Below are 20,606 nucleotides of genomic sequence, written 5' to 3' on the forward strand. Positions count from 1 at the left end.
CCTCCCTGTTCCCAAAGGTACTGCCATTTTCCCAGAGGCCCTCATAGGGACACCCTGAGCCACCTCCGAGCACATCTGTCTCCACGGTGATTCAACACCTGCCATCCTTACTACAAAAAATGACTCTGGCCTTCGGCTCCACTGGTTTGTTTTCTTTCTTCCTTTTTTCCTTTTAAAATCAAGGAATAATTTATATATAGTAAACTGTACAAATGTTAAGAGTATGGCTCAATACATTTTTACATTGCGCACACACATATACCTATGCATATATACCACAACTCAGACTGAGATACAGACTATTTCCATCACACCAAAAAGACCCTGATACTCCTCTTCCAGTCAATAGCAACTGCTCACCCCAGGGGTAAACGCTCTTCTAACTTCTATTATCAAAGATTAGTTTGGTCTGTTCTTGGACTTCATAAAAATGGAATCTATACTATGTATTTTTTTTTAAGTAAATTCAGTTTTATTGAGATATATTCACATACCATACAATGATCCATGGTGTACAATCAACTGTTCACAGCACCATCATACAGTTACGCATCTAGCACCTCAATCTATTTTTGAACATTTTCCCTACACCAGAAAGAATGAGAATAAGAATAAAAAATAAAAGTAAAAAAAAAACCCAAATCATCCCCCCATCCCACCCTGTTTTTCATTTAGTTTTGGTCCCCATTTTTCTACTCATCCATCCATACACTGGATAAAGGGAGTGCGATCCACAAGGTTTTCACAATCACACTGTCATCCCCTGTAAGCTACATTGTTATATAATTGTCTTCAAGAGTCCAGGCTACTGGGTTGGAGTCTGGTAGTTTCAGGTATTTACTTCTAGCTATTCCAATACATTAAAACCTAAAAAGGGTTATCTATATAGTGCATAAGAATGTCCACCAGAGTGACCTCTCGACTCCATCTGAAATCTCTCAGCCACTGAAACTATTTCGTCTCATTCTGCATCCCCCTTTTGGTCAAGAAGATACTCTCAGTCCCACGATGCCGGGTCCACATTCATCCCCGGGAGTCCTATTATGCATTGCCAGGGAGATCTACACCCCTGGGAGTCGGGTCCCACGTAGGGGGGAGGGCAGCGAGGTCACCTGTCGAGATGGCTCAGTTAGAGAGAGAGGGCCACATCTGAGCAACAAAGAGGCACTCGGGGAGACTCTTAGGCACAGTTATGAGCAGGTTTAGCCTCTCCTTTGCAGTAACGAGCTTTGTAAGGCCAGGACCCAAGATAGAGGGCTTGGCATACCAAGCCATCAGTCCTCAATGTTTGTGAGAACATCAGCAACAATCCAGGTGAGGAAGCCCAACACTCTGCATTTTCCCCCAGCTCCTCAGAAGGGGTCCTGTATATATATTTTTATTCTCTGCCCAAATTACTTTGGGATGTGTTGCTATTTCACTCTAACCTATACAAACCTACCATATCTCACTTCCTATTCAAAGTTCCATGTAATTGTGGTATTTGAACAAACTGACTGTAGAAGTTACATTGTTTAGAAAATATAGATCCTGCACAAAATAAACATCTCATCCCTTGGTCTGATATGGAAGTTGAAGTTTTAAAACACAGTCAGTACATGTTGGAAGTTAAGCAGTTATCTTAGGTTAGTTGTCTTTTTCTTACTCCCTTGCTATGGTCTCTTTGAAATGTTCTTTTATTGTATGTTTGTTTTCTTTTTAACTTTTTTTTTTCATACAGTTGATTTAAAAAAGAAGGGAAAGTTAAAAAAAAAAAAAAAAGAAAAAAGACAAACAAGGAAAAAAAAAAAAAAAACAAAAAAACGATGTAGTGCCCCCTTGAGGAGCCTGTGGAGAATGCAGGGGTATTCGCCTACCCCACCTCCATGGTTGCTAACATGACCACAGACATAGGGGACTGGTGGTTTGATGGGTTGAGCCCTCTACCATAAGTTTTACCCTTGGGAAGACGGTTGCTGCAAAGGAGAGGCTAGGCCTCCCTGTATTTGTGCCTAAGAGTCTCCTCCTGAATGCCTCTTTGTTGCTCAGATGTGGCCCTCTCTCTCTGGCTAAGCCAACTTGAAAGGTGAAATCACTGCCCTACCCCCTACGTGGGATCAGACACCCAGGGAAGTGAATCTCCCTGGCAACGTGGAATATGACTCCCGGGGAGGAATGTAGACCCGGCATCGTGGGATGGAGAACATATTCTTGACCAAAAGGGGGATGTGAAAGGAAATGAAATAAGCTTCAGTGGCAGAGAGATTCCAAAACGAGCCGAGAGATCACTCTGGTGGGCACTCTTACGCACACTTTAGACAACCTTTTTTAGGTTCTAAAGAATTGGGGTAGCTGGTGGTGGATACCTGAAACTATTAAACTACAACCCAGAACCCATGAATCTCGAAGACAGTTGTATAAAAATGTAGCTTATGAGGGGTGACAGTGGGATTGGGAATGCCATAAGGACCAAACTCCACTTTGTCTAGTTTATGGATCGATGTGTAGAAAAGTAGGGGAAGCAAACAAACAGACAAAGGTACCTAGTGTTCTTTTTTACTTCAATTGCTCTTTTTCACTCTAATTATTATTCTTGTTATTTTTGTGTGTGTGCTAATGAAGGTGTCAGGGATTGATTTAGGTGATGAATGTACAACTATGTAATGGTACTGTAAACAATCGAAAGTACAATTTGTTTTGTATGACTGCGTGGTATGTGAATATATCTCAATAAAATGATGATAAAAAAAAAAAAAAAAAAAAAAAACACAGTCAGTTTCAACCTATACCCTTTGGCCCAATTTGCCCTAGTCTCAACCAGATCTGCTTCATTCATATCTCTAATTGAAGTCTGGGATGTTTTTCAGTTTTTTTTTTTTTTTTTTAACAGTTGCTGTACGCGCTAATATTGACATTCAAAACTGCCAATCTCGAGCTCTGAGTTTTAGTACACCATGTTCTTTTGAGTAAGGCTTCTCTCTCTCAACATGATTCTGAGACTCATACATGTTGTGTGTGTCAGGAGTTCATTCCTCTTCTTCACAGGATAGCATTCTGTCCTAGGGCTAGATCACAATTTGTCTCCCCATGCTCCTGAAGTCAGGCATTTGGACTGTTTCCAGTTTTTGGTCTTACAAATAAAGCTGCAATGAACATTCTTGTACAAATCTTTCTGTGGAAATATGCAATCATTTCTCTTGGGTATATACCTAAGAGTAAAATTGCTGGATCCTATAAGAGGCACATGTTTAACTGCCACCATCAATGTATGAGAGTTCCAATTGCTTCAGATCCTTGTCAGTAGTTGGTTCTCAGTTTTTGACATTTTACATAACTTTTCTATTGGGTGTATAGCTTTAATTAGCATTCTCTAATGACTAACAATGTTGAACAACTTTTCATTTGTTTAAAGGCCATTTGAATATATTCTTTGGAAAGATGTCCATTCAAGCTGAGTTCCAAATTTAAAAATTCAGGGTTTTTTTTTACAATGTTTTGGAAGAATTATTTTATGTATTCTGGATATGAGAGTCCTTTGTCAGATATATGTACTGTGACTATTATTTCCCAGCCTGTGGCCTGACTTTTCACTTTCTTATGGCCTCTTGATGAGCAAGTAGTCAAGCTCCTCTAAAATATTTGTCATCAATTCATCATGTCATTCCCCTACTCAAAAACCTTCAGTGGCTCCACACTCCCCAAAGCAGGATACCCCCCAGGAATGGGCTTCAGTTCTTCTTTTCTACATGCAGCCCTGCAATCCGATCGCCTGGGCTAGAACTCCTGTTCCACCACTAAACTGCTGTCCTGCCAATGTTGCCTCACAGGGTGTGAGGATTAGCAACGAGATGAACAGCCATCGCTAAAGGCAAGCTATTATTATCAGCGCTCTCTCTAGTCCTTCAAACACAGCCTCAACTTCAGAATGAGCCTCAAATCTGCCCTCTGGACACAGCTGGCTCACTGCCCCTGACTCTTCAAACCCTATGTAAATTTCAAGACCAGAGATCAAGCTACAACTTTCCTTGCAGTCTTCATTACCCACCAAGTCAAAGTGACAGCTTTCTCCATGTGATTTCAATTTACGGTTCTTGACATGTGACAGCCAGCAGGTCTGCCCCTATAATGCTAGGTACCTTTTCACAGGTTAACGGCCTAAGACACATCTAAGCTGTGGGAACCTTGAGAGCAGACCCATTGTCTTACAGGATGTAACGCTCCCCCATAGACCCGGCAGAGTTTAGGTACTTGGTTGCTGCTGAAATAATCTGTTGGTTCCATATACTATCAATTTTGACAGTACTCTGTGGATTAAGTACTCATCAAATTCAGAACAAGGAAAAATAAGATACTTCATAAAATTCTATCATTGGCGTTTGTGCCAACTGAAGTAAACTAACGGCTGCAAGGAGAACTACCAGTATCTTTTTATACCTTGTTATTTTCATGAGGGGAATAAGATCTCTCACAATGTATGCACTATACAGTTAGGGGAAGCAGGCCAAGGCAGGCATGCATCCTCAGGCTCACCTGTGCCCTCCCCAGCAGTGGCTCGACTTCTTTGTTATGTTCAATGGCTGTTTCAAAAGAGTGAAGGAAATTTGATACGATAGGGTCCACGATTTTTTTGTTGGTCTTGTATTTCTCATGAATTATCTTCAGTAACCCACACTTCTTTACAGTACCTGTAAGAGTTAATTGATTTACAAAGATTAAAAAGTTAGCTTCTGAAATTAGGTTCTTAGTTAGGCAGGTTGGAAACTGTAGTCTGGTTAATGGGATGACTCAAATTGCTAACACAATGAAAGATGAGAGACGCATTTTCTAAGAGTGTGCCAGTTGCTAGGCTCTAAAACCCAATTTATAAGTTAAAAAAAGCTGACTCTAAAACATTACATAAAACTAATCAACTAAATAGGAGAGTGAGAGTAAAGGGTAATCACTAAGCCTTTCAGGCATTCCACTCACCATTAAAAGCACCACAGTGGTGGCAAATGTTCTTCTTCCGGCATTTGTCAGAAATTTTCTTCTTCAGTCCTCGCTTCTGCAGGTAGGTCAGGCCGGGCTTCTTTAGGTAATCCAGAAACTGTTTCTTCTCCTCCTGGGACAGCATAATATGGCAGCAGGTTTTGCAGATCATCTTTTAAAAATTAAATAGAACAGATAAAAGGTTAAGTGAGGGAGAAAACTTCTTTTCTTTGTAAAATGCTACTCCTTATCTGGGACGTTTAACTGAGTGACTTCCTACGTAGATCGCCGTGTAGATTTGTGCAGAGAGGCATGTGATGGTCACAAGCACCTTAGCAGTAATCATACTGGGCAGCAGGATTTTTGTCGTGTTAATTTCGTCATGCTGCTGTGTATTGAGTTATCATTTTTGACAATGTATATCTATCTGTCACCTTTTCAAGAAAAATAAAAGCGTAAACAACGCTTAAGCAATTTATTGTAGTGCAAGGTAAATATATATTTGGCGTAAAAATTTCCCATAGATGTATCCCCTACCACATGCAATTCCTAAGCTCACTAATGTCCCCCAATCAATAACTCCAGAATTTATGCCCTGGAAATCAACACATATGTGCTTACCTGTAAGATACCTATAACTGCTCGGAAGTACCCCACGTGAAAACACGGCAACTCCAAGTTAATGTATCCATAGTGGCCTAGACAGTCAGCCAAGTTTTTCCCACAGGTTTCACAAGGACGATCCTTCTCACTCGTACCCTTTGGATAAAAGCACACTCAGTAACTAATGGAGACTACTGGTAAGGAAAGTGGGAGCAGTTGTCCCATCTGTCAAGGTGGCTCAGAATCAACTGGAAAGTGCAATGTGTTCACATTTGCCTGACTGAAGGCTGGAGTCCCTGACTTGGTCTGAGATAGGAAACAAAATAGGGGAGATAGAAAGCAGGTACCAGTTTTATCAGCAAGTTAAAACAGAAGCAAGGGGAAGGGGAGGAGGGGTCTTACCATCCTATGGTCAAGCACCCCGTAAAGCAGGGGGGCATGGTGGTTGTCCTGGCTGTACAGGTTCTTACTCACAACCTGGATGTGTGCCTGCTGGCGCATCTCCTCCGGTGACTTCATTCCAAAACAGATGTGGCTTCTGGAACAGAAAGACACAGGGAGCAATTACATTAAAACCAGTTAACAGAACAGCCATTACATATGGGAACCATTGTAACTACCCTTATCTTTCCTACTTTCTCTATGGGCCTTCCTCACCAGCATCAAATACCTTGAAATCTCTCCCAATTTGCCGTTATGAACATCCCTTTAACCTACTGCAATCCAGTTTCCTGTCACCATCAAACAAATGGCACATGCCAAGGTCACCAAGATGACCTCCTTGTTGCAAAATCCAGTAAGAACTTTTCTCTTTTTACTTCTCTGCAGCTTTGGCAGTTAAACACCCTCTCCTGACCTTGAATACTTACTTCTCTCTTGTTGACACCAAACACTCTTTTGAATTTTCTTTTCCTCTCTGACTGCTCTTCCTTAAGCCTCTATTTGTGGCCTCTCTTCCTACAGCATCCCATAAGAAATGTCCTGACCTGGGGTTGCAGCCTTCACCCTCTTTTCTTTTCGTTCTACACATTATTCCTGAGTGATCACATCACCTGCATTTATGTTGATGATTCTCAAATCACACTCTGTAGGCCAGCTACCTCTCCTCAACTGGAAACTTCTATAGACAAGTCATTCTTGACAGCTCTACTTGGAAATCCCCTAGGCACCTCAGACATGACATATCAAAAGCAGAACCCATCACCTTCTCTTTCAAATAAGTACCTTCATTCATTCTTCCAATGAATACTTACTGGGTGTTTACTAAGTGTCAGGCACCCACCTAGGGTTTGAGGATATAGATAAGACAACAAGGTCCCTTGCATCATAGAACACACAGTTCGGGTAGGGAAGACAGACAATAAATGGATAAACACATACATGCGAATGGTAAGCTTCATGCAGAGAATTAAAATGATGTGAGATGGTAGACAAGACTCTGAAGAAGACTACCTTATAGTGTGTGATCAAAAAGCCTGTCTGTAAAACTCCCATTTAGGCTGAATTTTGAATAAGATCAGCCATATGATGATCAGGAGAAAGAGCATCTGAAGTAGAGAATGACTAAGGGCAAGGGTCCTAGAACTGTCAGAAGCTGGGCATTTTTGCAGAACTAAATGAAACCAGTACAGCTGGAGAATAGAAGGCTAATGGTACAAGATGAAGTCAATGAGGTATGCAGGTCATGCAGGGTTCAGGAACTCTTGCAAGAACTTGTTACTGCAATGGAGTGGCTAGAGGATTTTATTCTGAAGTGACATGGACCTAATTTTCATTTTAACAGAGTCACTTTGGCAGCTTTCTAAGAATGGATCACATGTGAATGGGGTAGGGGCTAAGGTGGATATGCAGACCATCCGGAAGGCCACTGCATGGATCTAGGAAGACAATTCCAGCAAATGGCAACATCATTCACACAGCTGCTCACTCATCTCTACCAATCCTTTCAATTTTACACCCTGTTGGGAATTGAATCATGTCCTCTATAAAAAGTATGTTTAACTGCTTATAATTGTGCCTAAGAGTCTCCCCCGAGTGCCTCTTTCTTGCTCAGATGTGACCCTCTCTAACTGAGCCACCTTGGTGGGTGATCTTGCTGCCCTCCCCCCTAAGTGGGACCTGACTCCCGGGGGTGTAAATCTCCCTGGCAATGCAGGATATGACTCCTGGACCTGGCATCGTGAGACTGATAACATCTTCTTGACCAAAAGGGGGGTGCAAAATGAAATGAAATAAAGTTTCAGTGGCTGAGAGATTTCAAATGGAGTTGAGAGGTCACTCTGGTGGACATTCTTACGTACTATATAGATAACACTTTTTATCTATTGGAATAGCTAGAAGTAAATACCTGAAACTACCAAACTCCAACCCAGTAGCCTTGACTCTTGAAGACGACTGTATAACAATGTAGCTTACAAGGGGTGACAGTGTGATTGTGAAAACCTTGTGGATTGCACTCCCTTTATCCAGTGTATGAATGGATAAGTAGAAAAATGGGGAAAAAAACTAAATGAAAAACAGAGTGGGATGAGGGGGATGATTTGGGTGTTCTTTTTTATTTTAATTTTTTATTCTTATTCTGATTCTTTCCGGTATAAGGAAAACGTTCAAAAATAGATTGGGGTGATGAATGCACAACTATATGATGGTGCTGTGAACAGCTGACTGTACACCATGGATGATTGTATGGTATGTGAATATATCTCAGTAAAACTGGATTTAAAAAAAAAAGTATGTTTGGGTCCTGTGGGTGTGAACCCATTTGTAAACAGGACCTTTGAAGGATGTTATTAGTTAAGGTGCACCCAAACTGAATGAGGGTGGTCCTTCATCCAATATAGCTGAAGTCCTTACAAGCAAAGGAAATTACACACAGAAGGAAAACCCCAGGGGGCAGCCAGAAGCTGGAAGTCAATGGAACCTGAAAGAGAAAGAAGGCACACCCATATGATGAAAAAGCAAAGGAACCCCAAAGATTGCCTGCTGGCCAGAAGATAAAGATCATGGGAGCAAGCAAGCCTTCTAGCCTCCGGAACCCATAAATTCCTGTTGTTAAGCCAACCCATTGCATAGCCTTTGTTTTAGCAGCTGAGAAACGAAGAAAACACATCCTAAACACCTCTGAAATTCACATTTCCCCAATGACTCCACCTCCCTCCAGTAGACCACCACTATTTCCACAATAGCCTCCAAGGACTCCCTGCCTCTCTTTTCCCCTTGAATCAAGACAGATCTTCCAGAAGACTCTTTTAACAAGACACTCCCCTGTTTAAAACCCTTCAAAGGTTTCTCACACCTGCAAAATGACTCAACACATATTCAAATTTCCTGTATCCTTCTCATCACCCACCTCTTCACCCTCCAGTATGCTCCTTGAAAAAGGCTGTTCTGTCTATCTCCTCATGCCTGGACTTTCTTTCCATTAGATGCTCTCAGAACTCCTTATGCCTACACTTGCCACTGCACTTATCACACCCAACATTGCCTTGCGTACCTTCTACAATTAGCCTAGGCAGCAATGGTCTTATTCACCAGTGTTAATGCCCAATGCTAGGCACTGCACAAAGTACTCTCCTCATTATGTATCTCATGCAAGAACAACTGATGAAATAAGATTTCATTTTTCTACTGGAAGCTCTAGGGAGGGGCCAGAGCCTGACAAATAAGCTTTGAAGTAGAAAGCCCAGAATAGCAGCTTCATTTCTGAGACTATCATTCATCTACCTGTGGTCAGCAAATACCGCCTCCGTGTCAGGCGCTCTATGGTAAAACCCAAATTAGACACAGTCCTGACTCCAGAGCGCGCTGCAAGCAGCAGCTGGCGAAAGATTCCCTAAAAGAAAGGGATAATCCCTTGACCTCGGGAGAATTCACGCGTCAGCCCACGGTGCCCGCAGAGCCAAGGATCACGCCATAATCCCGCCTCCTCCGCCAGAGCCCGGGGCCCGCCTTGGTCTGCCTTCCCCCGGGTGCTGAAATCCCCTCTGCCTGACCACTCCGCTTTGACCTTCTTCCAGCACGTCCCTCCCGCTAATCCCTGGCCCTGCTCCTCCCAATTATCCCTGACCTCTGACCCTTCGAGACCCAGGACCCCGGATCTTCTTCGACCCCTCTGCCCCTCATTTCTCCGTTCTCTGGCCACTCGCCCCGTCTTACATTTTCTTAGCCACATCCGTCTCCCGAAACTGTTCCTTCACCATGGTGACGGCTGCGGGGATCCCCTACTCGGGACTCGGGGACCTGGGTTAGAGAAACCGTGCTCCCCGCAGTTCCCACAACGCTTCTTGCCTCGCTCGCAGCTAACACACCCGCAGCATCCTCGCGGCCACCGTAGGTTGCCCCACGTGTCCACCGCCTCTTCCGCGACTCGCCGGCTAGCTTGCCTGGCAAGAGAGGCTACGAATACGACGCTCATTGCCCTCTCTCTACAGCGCCACTCGGCGGCGTCTCCCTGGAACTGCACCAGGGACTGCACTGTTTTAAAAATGTAATCTCATTTGCGGTCCATTTCTTTAAAACTTTTTAGACCCCTGCAGAGAAACTAGGACCACACCCATTACCCTTGCCTTTGGGCCTTTAAGCCTTCGGAGAGCCAAAATTTGCATAAAATGGAAAATATCATTATCAACACCAATATCATCTACCTTAAGAGCCTCTATTTATTTAAGGGAATTGTGTAGACTAAATGAACTTTCCCACCTAGTAGAGGCTGAACATCCGGAGGACCAAAAAGGGAAATAAACAGCAGAAAACACGACCCCGCATGCACCTCCACTTCATAAAGGTATTTAAAAAAAAAAAGAACTAAGCTTATATTTTTCATTACAGAAAGAGAAGCTGAAAATCTGTCAGTTTAGTGTGAAAATTTAGCTATGGTGAGCCCAGGAATCAAGATGAGGGGAGAATGGGAAATGAAGATCATTCATATATTGAAGAAATAAATTACTAGGAACAATCTATAGGAGTTGATTATAGTGGGACATCTTTAGTGCATGAGACTAGCAAGGAAACCACACTGCCACAGAGCTCAGCTCTACAGAAGCTGAAACTAATACTTAAGTATTTGTGAGAAACTCTAAAAACAGAACCCAGTACAGTGGCTCAACACCTTTACATTTTAAGAAGGGAAGCTATATCATTTTCAGATGCTACGGTTTCCTACTATTAACATACAAAGTCACAAACAGCAAAGCAAATCAGGTTTTACTAACCTGATTAATAATTTATCTTTGGAGTGATGTTGACAGTGCTATACCAACAAGATTTTGTAATGAATGGCTTTTATCACTTAGAGGTTAGGAGTGAAATCCCTGGAATCCCTGCCTCCAGGGGAGCTTCGGTTCTACCACTTAAAAGTTGTATGACCTTGGACAGATCATTTAACCTCATTGTGTCCCAGTTTTCACATTTATAAAGGGGATGAGTAATAGGCACCCTAATTGTTGTTGGAAAACTAAACGTTGGAAAACCCTAGTTGTTGGAAACTAAACGTTGGAAAACTTTTCCTAGTTGTTGTTGGAAAACTAAACGAGTTGTTGGAAAACTAAACGACAAAAGGAAGTTAAAGTAATTAGTTTGAACAGGCACATAGCAATCACTCAATGAATATTAACTATTCTGATTATTCTGAAGATTATTGGAAAGCTGCCCTAAAAACCTGCTTCCTGATCTAGTCCACACTAACCTTTGGGAAGTTCTTCCTAATGTCTTTCTTTGAACATGCATGTTTATGTTTTTCCTTTCTTTCTTTTTTTTAAATATATATTGTTCTAACTTAAATACAACATAACGTTTCCAGTTTTAACCCCTTTCACATTTACATTCTCTATTTCCACATGTTCCATTTTAAGCAAAACAAATTTCTGGATCAAGTAAATACTAATTAAAAATTCATTTTGTGTAAAAAATAAGATTTGCAGAAAAGACAAATAAAAGATTTTTTTCTTTTTAATCGGAGAATCACCATGATCAAATAATTATCATAGAGGTCTAAAAAAATAATACTTAGCAACAATAAATTAAAACGGGCAGTATTGTGTACTTGGAATAATATAGGATTTGGAATCAGGGTTATCGCACTTTCCCAAGCTGTAAAATGAAGAGGCTGGTCGAGAGGATTTCGTTATATGCCTTCCATCTTCACCAACCTCTTACTCGATGGGCGCAATTTAAATCATAATTCGGTTTCCCTAAATTCTAAGAATAGACCAATCAAGGTAATGAATTGAGACGAAATTGAACACTTGCGGGCGTAAAGCTACTCCGCTCGAGCTGTTCAGCCTCCGGATTGGCTGGTTCAGAATCTCAGGGGTGTGGTTAAAGGGTGCCGAGGCGGTGCCTTCAGCACTTTCAGTCCGGCATCGGTGCGGTCGGCCCCGCGCCCCGGGCCCCGCCCCCTCGCCGGCGCCGCCTGGGGTCCTTCCGTGCGCGTTGATATGATTGGCCGACGAAGACTGGTCCTCTTTTCCTCTCTGGTTGCTTGAGGATCACCGGCCATCATGGTGAGTCTCCCCGGGCCTGTACCATCATCTGCCGCATATCCGATCCATCCTTCTTTTCCCTGTCCCGCCGTCTGCTCGACAGCTTCCCGAAATCCTGTTGCTCTTCCCTGGCCGTGTTTGGCGGGGGCCATTGCCGAGGGCTCTGGGGCCGTCTGCGAGAAGTCGGGGCTGGCAAGGCTGCACTGCGAGTTAAACACGTCGGGCTTCGTGCTCCAAGGACCTGGGGCCTTCCAAGAGCCGCTGTGTTTATTGGCTTCGTGGAGCGCCCCGGGGGGTGTCGGTTGGACACTGGGGTGGGGGATGGGGGCACTTTCCTCCTGCAGTCCAAGTTGGGCTAGGCGGCTTGCTGGTGATGGGTGATGGCAGCCCTAGAACCGAAGAGACTGTTGGCAGCGCCTGGGCGAGTTGCGATGAGTGAAACCGTTCCCACGTGTTAGCTAAAAAGTTGTCAGCTGAATGGATTCTTTTGCTTCATATTGGGGAAACAGATCCTGGAGAGAAAAGTCACCAAAAAGCTTCTCCTCAGTCGGGTCTAGTTAGCGCCATCAAGAGTTTCAGCAACTAAAGTCTTTGTTGGTAAATTTTTTCAATGTCAGTGTAAGCTTGCAAGCTTACATTGTTTGGCAGCTATGGGGTAAAAGACCTGTTGGCCCTTTCAGAAGTAACTGGTCAACTGTAGAGTTGACCATGTAAGAGTATAATACATACAGGTAGTGCACATTTATTCGTGTCAAAATTGAGCATAATGTCATGAATACGGTTTTGCGATTGTAATATTTGTATCAGCCACAGTAGTTATACTCCAGAGAAGTGGTTTTCAATTCGGGCGATTTTGCCCCTGTGACAATATTAATGAAAAAATTTGGAGACGTTTTTGATTCTTCCAACTGGGGGGTGCTACTGGCATCTAGTGGGTAGAGACCACAGTTATTAGCTAACATTTAAAAATGCACAGGACTTCCCTCAGTGAAGAATTATCTGGCCCCAAATGTCAACAGTAAGGTTGAGAAATTCTCTATAACTATACCTATAACTTAGAAAATGAAGTGCATTTTATTGGCACTGAGTTTATGTGTTAGGTCGTATTATTTTGGTACTGTGTGGGTTGGGAAGAGAGAAATTTCTGCCTTTTTTTTTTTATATTGAAGCTCTTCCAGCATTTTTTGTAAAAGCTAGAGGTTTATTTTTTTTTTTTTTCACCAACAGAATACATTTTAATTTGAAAGCAATCACTGTTTATTAACTGACCAGATTATAAAAGTAATCATAGTAGACACCTTAGTTCATCCTTCTAATAAGCCTATTGATCTGGTCTTCCCTGTTGCCAGCATCTCCCCCTTCTACAAAATGGGTGGTCTTTTTCTTCATCCCCCCTCTGGGAGAAGATAATTTGAAGGGCCACAGGAAGTTGTTTGCTTCTTTGAAGCGTTTCCCAACAGGATAGATCTCATGAATCAGGTCTTCCATGCAGATGATGCCATATTTACCAAGCGATCGTGCAATCAAAGAGTTATCTGTCAAGGCAATCCGCTTCTTATTGATTTTGCCGTAACCACGCTTATAGATTAGTTTGTTTACTGACTTCAGGTTCGGGTACCCCCATGCAATATATGGTTCCACAATCCTCAGCATGTTAATTAAGGCCTTGTTGAGCTTAACAAAGGTACCATTGAAGATTTGGCGAAGGCGAAGAAGTTGCAACACTTTTCGGACCTTTGGGCTCACGCCATTGATACCTCTGATCCTGATGACAAATGCTAATTTGGGTTCCGCAGGTACATAGAAGTTGCCAGCTTTTCTTGCCATTCTAGCCATTTGAATCTCAGTTCTGTACATTTGCCTATATTCCTTGTGATAGTGCTTGGCTTTTTCATAGATAAGCTTCCTCCTTGCCTTTCGGAGCATCTTTTGGGCAAACTTCTTTCTCAAGCGCTTGATCTTCAGTTCGGCAAAATTCCTTCGCTTTTTCTTGAGGGTTTCCGGCACAGCCGGCACCTTCTTCTTCTTCTCTTCCACACCCTCCATGGTTCCAGCCGGAAAAGAGTAGAGGTTTATTTTGTGATTAATAAATTGTCCAATTGGTTATGACACCATCTCACACTGTATACCACCATTTGCCAGTACAGACATTTTTGACAAGATTGATCTTACTCTAGTCATGCTTCCATATTGACTTTGTACATCTGTCCACATTTTCCTCCCTGGGAATGTCAGAACAGTGCATGGACTGGTGGGTAACATAGCCTCGTGACTTTTCATTTTATAGCAAGCAACTACAGAAATAGTGGAACTTTTATTTCTCTTGATTTATTGGTCTGAACTCATTTTACATTATATTAACAGTTTAATTTTCTGTAAATGCATGTGAGAATATAGTGACCTAAGAGAATACTGAATCAGAGTCAGCCAAATGTATTACTGACCCCAATGTTACATCTTAATTGGTCTTAAAAGAATGTACCACCCCAACAGTTCAGAGTTAGGTAAACAGAATTTCTTTGGGGGGGGAAGAAAAGGCTGTAAACAGCTAAGTGTACTCAACATCGTTTGAATGGCTCTTTGTTTTTCATCCCAAAATGATACTTCATCATATTACATGCACAGAGATTTAATAGTCTTGGTTGCCATTGTTATAGCTGGCCCAATCCAGGATGGTCCCCCTCCCATTTTCCTTCTCTAAGGCTCTGAAAAATGAAAAGCACAGTATTCTTAGAGAACTACCAAAACACTTCAGAAACCAGTGGCTCACAAATCGTTTTAAATTCATGTATTGCCTGTACATGGGGAAACTGATAAGCCCAAACAATTGTAAATATGACACTTTTCAGTGAATGCAACATTTCCGTCATGCTCCTGTCATTTTTAGCATGAATAGTACAGCAAATGCTAGATATACACAGCCTGCCTTCTGATGTGATGGGAGCCTGTCTAAAGGCCAGTTCATTGACCCACACTTAAATGGGGTACATGCGGTGACTTTCCTGTGTATTTCAGGTCATCTTTTGCCTGTGATAATAAATTATCTTTGAGCTCTGAAAGTAAGCATTCCAGAGTAGTCCTGTCCAGTGGAACTTTCTGTAAGATGGAAATCTATGTCTCAGCTGTTCAGTACAATAGCCACTAACTGGTTAGGCTGTTGAACATTTGAAATGTAACTACTGCAACTGGGGAACTGCATTTTAAATTTAATTAGCCAGTATACCTAGGGGCTGAGTGGGACGGTATAGTTGTAGATCTTAGAAAATCACAGCAGGGTTAAAAAAATGATTGAGTAGTTTTATTAACTAGTGCATTGTGTTTTCAGAATGACACGGTAACCATCCGGACCAGGAAATTCATGACCAACCGACTACTTCAGCGGAAACAAATGGTAAGGAAAGGCACTTTAAGGTTTGATCCATTGTTCTTTCTTTGGAAGGTGTTATATTTCATTATAACAAATAATAAATTTGATTTCTCCTTTTAGGTCATCGATGTTCTTCACCCTGGAAAGGCAACAGTACCTAAGACAGAAATTCGGGAAAAACTAGCCAAAATGTACAAGACTACACCAGATGTCATCTTTGTATTTGGATTCAGAACCCATTTTGGTGGTGGCAAGACAACTGGCTTTGGCATGATTTATGACTCCTTAGATTATGCAAAGAAAAATGAACCCAAACACAGACTTGCAAGAGTAGGTGTCTTTAATTTCTTTAGCAGTTACTGAACATCTGTTTTTGCAATAGCGTTGTGTCCTCGGTGCAGTGGAATGCTCAAAAAGAACAAACATTCTGGGGAGCAACAACGTAAAGAACTCCCTTAAGGTAGAAAAAAAGAGAAAAAGTTCTTTGATAAATACACAGGTATGGGGGAGAGGGTTTCAAATAAGAGGTTTGCATCATTTGAGGAGGTAGCATTTGAGCTGGATCCAGAAGTGCAGTAAAGTAGTGCTGGAAGATAGGGATGTGAGTGAGGATCATTTCCCAGAGGGGAAGTGGAGGGTTGAGTTCAGAAAGGTGGCTTGGGATTAAATGGTTGTTTAGATTTAATTTCATAGGTAGCCAAGAACCATGAAAGGATTTTGATCATTTACTAAGAATGCCAAGCATTACAGAGTGAACTACAGCGGTGAACAAGGCAAGTTCCCTAGCTTACATTCTAAACAGAAAACAAGCAAATGGGTCATTTATTTGAAATGTCTCTTGGGTCTCATCCTCTTTTAATATATTTTATGCCCTGCTGTCAGATAAATCTTAGAATAATGAGAAAATTCATGGTGATCTAGTAGATGCTGCACTATTTTTAATTGGGTTGTCTGGGAAGGCCTTGCTGGTGAAGTGACATTGAAATGGAGATGCTTGTAAAGATTTGGAAGTAGAATCTTTCAGGCAGTAGGAACAGCAGGTGCAGAGGTGGGCAGAACAAGATTGGAGCAGTCTATGCTGGGGGCTAGAGCTCTTTGTAAAGGCTTCTTAAGTCAGCAGGGAGTAAAATGGAGTTGAAACAGGAGGCCAATTGGGTTTATCTCTTTGATAGTGCAAAAAGAAGAAAAAATATGGGAACCTAGTGAGCTATATGCTCAAGGCTGGACAATAACATTCTTTTTACTTTCTTTGCAGGGAGCACTGAGTGGACATTTGTAAAGTTTCCTGTGACAACTTTCTGTACATACATACCATCTCCTAATTGATGACCCTTTCTGTCCTAGTGCAATACTTGTTAAATGTTCTTGAAAAGTTTTGGTTTGGAAAGCTGCATTTCTTGATCTCTGACCTGGTCAGTTTCCATACCAGAGTCGTGAGTAATGATGAGTTAATGTTTGCAAGTCACCTATATGGAACTCTTTCTCCTTTAGCATGGTCTGTATGAGAAGAAAAAGACCTCCAGAAAACAGCGAAAGGAACGCAAGAACAGAATGAAGAAAGTCAGGGGGACTGCAAAGGCCAATGTTGGTGCTGGCAAAAAGGTATGGTTCATCATGGAAAATACAGAAATGTCAATAATTGTAAGGTTTTAGTTTCTAGAAAGGAGGGGGTTTTGTTTTCTTAATAACCTTTCTTAATGTTTCTTCCTTTCCTACTTCTGGATTACAGAAGGTAATGTGTTTTGAGACTATATAACATAGTAGTATCTTAACACGTTAGCATAGCTTTGCCCACCCCTTGGCTCACAGATTAGCACGAGGACCACATTGGTTCATTTATCCTGGTGGGCACCTCTCAAGCCCTCTCATGAAGTTTTCATTCTGCTAATTGGCATAGATGATGAAAGGGGAGCAGCTCTAGTTTCCTGGGATTTTAATTTACTTTCTTAAACTAGACAAATTGTTTATGAAGTGGTTGAATCAATGTGGCCCATGTTTTCCTAGCATGCTGGAGAGGTAGCTGAGGTTTCTTTAGAATTGCCCTCCTCTTCAGTTAGTCAAGACCCAAATAGTTTTAACGATAAGCAGCTTTTTACCAGCTTTGCTTGTTAATTGTAAAAAGTTGAACGGAAATAAGGTATTGGGTTGTTAAATTAATAAAGTGTTCTGTGAAATTTAGTTGTAACTCTTTTTTTGCCTTTCTCCTCTCCTCCCTTGGATTTCTTGTTCATCAGAAATGAAGTGTCTGGCAGGTACTGAGATTGTGAGCATGGTGTGGTGGTGCATCACCTTCACTGAGTTTGCTTTGATGCTTCGCATGTTGGCTTTGGATAATAGAGTTGTATAGTATGATTATTATAATGCCAATGTTGTGTTTTAGAATAATACAACCAAAGGAGAAAACCTTTTAATCACATTTATTTTGGAAACTCAAAAATGCATGCTACGTTGTTAAATGACCCGGTGGAGGAAGGCAGGTGCCCTGCCTTTAATTTGTGTTTGAGAAATGCTGAATTCAAAAAAATCACATAATCAGGAAATCGTATTTATGAAACAGTCTTGGGAAGGGGTCCTCTCCAGTCCTCCTCAGGGAGTCATATCTTGTTCTTTCCCCATGAGTTGATTATCTGATTTGGTAATAAACTGATCCATGAAATCTGGTAAAGCTTCTCTCTGTTCTGGTGCATCTACTCAATCACCTTTTATCATATCCATTCTCTATTACTTAATGAATCTGTAACTTTCCGTCTGGTGTCTTTATCAAATTTTCTTGATAATTGTGCATTCATGTTGAAACCTTTGATTAAATGTAATTCCCACAAGCATGGTCCACCTCCCTCATTTTGTGCACAGTTTCCATGTTTGACCAGACAAACCAGTGATGTGTAAACTGGGCTAAGACTGGGGTGGGCTGAGGTGGATAGTCACATAATGAAACAGTAGTGCTCACTGCTCCTGTGCACTTGGCTTATATGACGACTCCCTACCAGGCAAGGCAGTGAACCTGTTATTGCCTGCCTGGGACTATAATCAAATTGACCTTCCCAGTGACACGGAGTTAGTAGTGAATAAACTGCCAGTGGAACTACTCACTACTTAGAACCACTTCCTGTTTGTGAGGATTATACCTGTTGACAAGTATCAGAGGTTGGAAAAGATTATCCAAATTTGTCCTTTGACCCAGGTCTGAAAAACATTTAACACATTGGTTTCTTTCCCCATTCAGCCATTTATTCCAACGTGTTCATGCTCTGTGGGGACGTGTCCCAAGGGGTTACCTCTTGGGACCGAGCCATCACTGTCCTGATCATGTCAGATTATATGATGAAGTTGCACTGTGTACTGCAGTAGCACTGCTGAAAAGCCAGCTGGAAAGTGAATGAGCACACAAAGTCAGATTAAACATTTAGAAGAGCAAATGTTTCTTTTAATTCACATTTGTTTGGATGTTACAATTGATATCTGCTCTTACACTTTGGGTGCAGTAACACATTTTAAACTAAGGAATAAGTCTCATATTTGAAGAGCAGTTGTAGCATTTTTACTTCAACTAAATTCTGCCTCTTTAAATTCTAATTGCACTATTGTGGTTGTGAGTGGTGGCTTTAAAGTATTGAACTGAGACAGCTTTTAAAAAACCATTTAGAGCTCTTCCACTGAGGTCAAATTAAACTTTAGTCTGAAGTCTGTGGATGTTGTTAGAGTGCCCAGCATGATGTTGCCGCTGGATAGAGCAATGGGGCGGCGGCTGTATCCCCACATAGCCTGGATTGGCACAGCTCTTGGCAGAACTATGTCTTCCTTGCAAAATCATCACTTGCTTGTCTAAGAACCTCAGTAATCAGGCAAGGTGTTCTCAGAATTGAGAGGAATAAAATCAATGCATAGAAATGTATGTTTAACTGTCTCTGGAGTGTTCTATATACATTTGCTAAGGAAAAGCCAATCATCTTTAAGGTATTTGATTGCATATACTTCAGTGCAGATTATTTTGGAGTTTGAAAGGATATTATTAATGAAATGCTTCTTTCCTTCTTCCTCTCTCCCTTCCCTGCCACTGATTCAGTGAGCTGGAGATTGGATAACAGGTATAATTCAAACTTTTCATTTAGATCACTAGACTAGACTTCTTGAATTACCAAGCAGTGTTTTAAAGAAGAGCATGTGAAGTAGATTTAGAAGTAGATGTACAAATGCTCTGAAGAGTTGTAGCCTCTTGTCTTAAAATTACTAATAGCGACCTGTTTTTAAAATTTAGTAATATTTAACCCATTTTAAGAACAGTTTTCATTCCTAACAAATGTTTGTAAGTTATGTTTTTGATGCTTACATTGTTGTGATCCCTCAAATGTAACTTGATTCTAGTTTACTAATATTTTTTCTGCATAAGTGTCAGTAATTTTGGAACTTGTTGAAAACTTTGAATTTTAATTTTTAAAGATGTTTAAAAGCATTTGCTAACAGCAAACTAAACCTTTTTTTCTTTGATTCACAGAAGGAGTAAAGACTCTTCAATGACTTGATCCGTGATTGTGCAGATTTTACCAGAGGATTAATAAAACTAAAAACTTTGATATGTTTGGTTGTTTGAAATATATTTGAAGTTTACTGAAGTGTTACAAAATCAGTTCTGCTGTTATGACAGATTTAGATTGATGCTCAGGGTTCACATTAAACATTCCATCATGAAAACTCAATCTAATGATGGGAGAGTGTTTGTCCTTCCTTTAACTGCATGAAGATCTCAGGTGCAGAACGTTGGCAACATGGGATCATCGAGGCCAGGCTTGTGTGCATACCAGTGTGCACTTAGTCGGTCTCTGAAAGAGATCTGAATCATTTTTGGTCTTCTGGACTCCCAACTTATTGTTACTTAAATTGTCTGCTGATCACAGTGGGAATTAAAATTTCTAGAACACATTTCCATCATTTATCCTGAAGTAAACAGGATGTCAAAATTGAGATCTGTGCATTGCGTATTTTTGCTTACGGGATAAATGGGAAGTTTTGGGTGCAGTCTGGGTAATTGCTTGGAAAATTGATGGCAAATAAGTTCTTGATTGTACAAGCCTTTCAGGTATCAGGGTTGAGGGCCTGAATGATCTGTGGGTTGCTGTTGGTCAGGTTGTAAGTGGTTGGGAGATGGGTGGAAGACGAGTCATTTTAGATTACTGGGTTGGTGGAAATGCCTTTGAGAGGACAGGGAATAA

General features: G+C 41.4%; 3 protein-coding genes across 7 annotated transcripts in view; 1 reads left to right on the forward strand and 2 right to left on the reverse strand.

The window, feature by feature from the left end:
* POLR3A (RNA polymerase III subunit A) overlaps window positions 1–9,872 on the reverse strand; it is a 49,629-nt gene extending 39,757 nt beyond the window's left edge. Inside the window, exons 1-5 of the mRNA XM_037804452.1 lie at window positions 9,706–9,872; window positions 5,953–6,088; window positions 5,569–5,706; window positions 4,948–5,119; window positions 4,510–4,664 (exon numbers count right to left, since the gene is read on the reverse strand). Coding sequence (XP_037660380.1) covers window positions 4,510–4,664; window positions 4,948–5,119; window positions 5,569–5,706; window positions 5,953–6,088; window positions 9,706–9,749 — 645 coding nt within the window. The 5' untranslated portion in view covers window positions 9,750–9,872. The remainder of the gene's footprint in view (window positions 1–4,509; window positions 4,665–4,947; window positions 5,120–5,568; window positions 5,707–5,952; window positions 6,089–9,705) is intronic.
* A 2,089-nt stretch (window positions 9,873–11,961) lies between these two features.
* RPS24 (ribosomal protein S24) lies at window positions 11,962–20,093 on the forward strand. 5 transcript variants are annotated; one of them, XM_037804929.1, is made up of 8 exons: window positions 11,962–12,050; window positions 15,355–15,420; window positions 15,517–15,726; window positions 16,888–16,998; window positions 17,126–17,128; window positions 17,631–17,648; window positions 19,463–19,484; window positions 19,892–20,093. In XM_037804929.1, exons 1-6 carry the CDS (start codon window positions 12,048–12,050, stop codon window positions 17,634–17,636), a joined length of 399 nt encoding a protein of 132 aa, XP_037660857.1. In that variant the 5' UTR covers window positions 11,962–12,047; the 3' UTR covers window positions 17,637–17,648; window positions 19,463–19,484; window positions 19,892–20,093. The 5 variants fall into 5 exon arrangements, with proteins under 5 accessions (XP_037660857.1, XP_037660859.1, XP_037660858.1 ...); XM_037804931.1 differs by lacking the exon at window positions 17,631–17,648; XM_037804930.1 differs by lacking the exon at window positions 17,126–17,128.
* LOC119510547 (60S ribosomal protein L7-like) lies at window positions 13,263–14,090 on the reverse strand. The gene has a single exon (XM_037804927.1). It carries the CDS (start codon window positions 14,073–14,075, stop codon window positions 13,329–13,331), a length of 747 nt encoding a protein of 248 aa, XP_037660855.1. The 5' UTR covers window positions 14,076–14,090; the 3' UTR covers window positions 13,263–13,328.
* Window positions 20,094–20,606: the final 513 nt, after the last annotated feature.

Source organism: Choloepus didactylus, chromosome 15 (assembly GCF_015220235.1).
Source record: "Choloepus didactylus isolate mChoDid1 chromosome 15, mChoDid1.pri, whole genome shotgun sequence".
NCBI lineage: Eukaryota > Metazoa > Chordata > Mammalia > Pilosa > Megalonychidae > Choloepus > Choloepus didactylus.

Bases quoted from the DNA above. Each gene is read 5' to 3' on its own strand.
- RPS24 (XM_037804929.1), top strand. The intron at 15,421-15,516 runs GTAAGGAAAGGC...TTCTCCTTTTAG, and splicing joins TACTTCAGCGGAAACAAATG to GTCATCGATGTTCTTCACCC. The intron at 15,727-16,887 runs GTAGGTGTCTTT...TTTCTCCTTTAG, and splicing joins CCAAACACAGACTTGCAAGA to CATGGTCTGTATGAGAAGAA.
- LOC119510547 (XM_037804927.1), bottom strand. From the start codon at position 14,075: ATGGAGGGTGTGGAAGAGAAGAAGAAGAAGGTGCCGGCTGTGCCGGAA.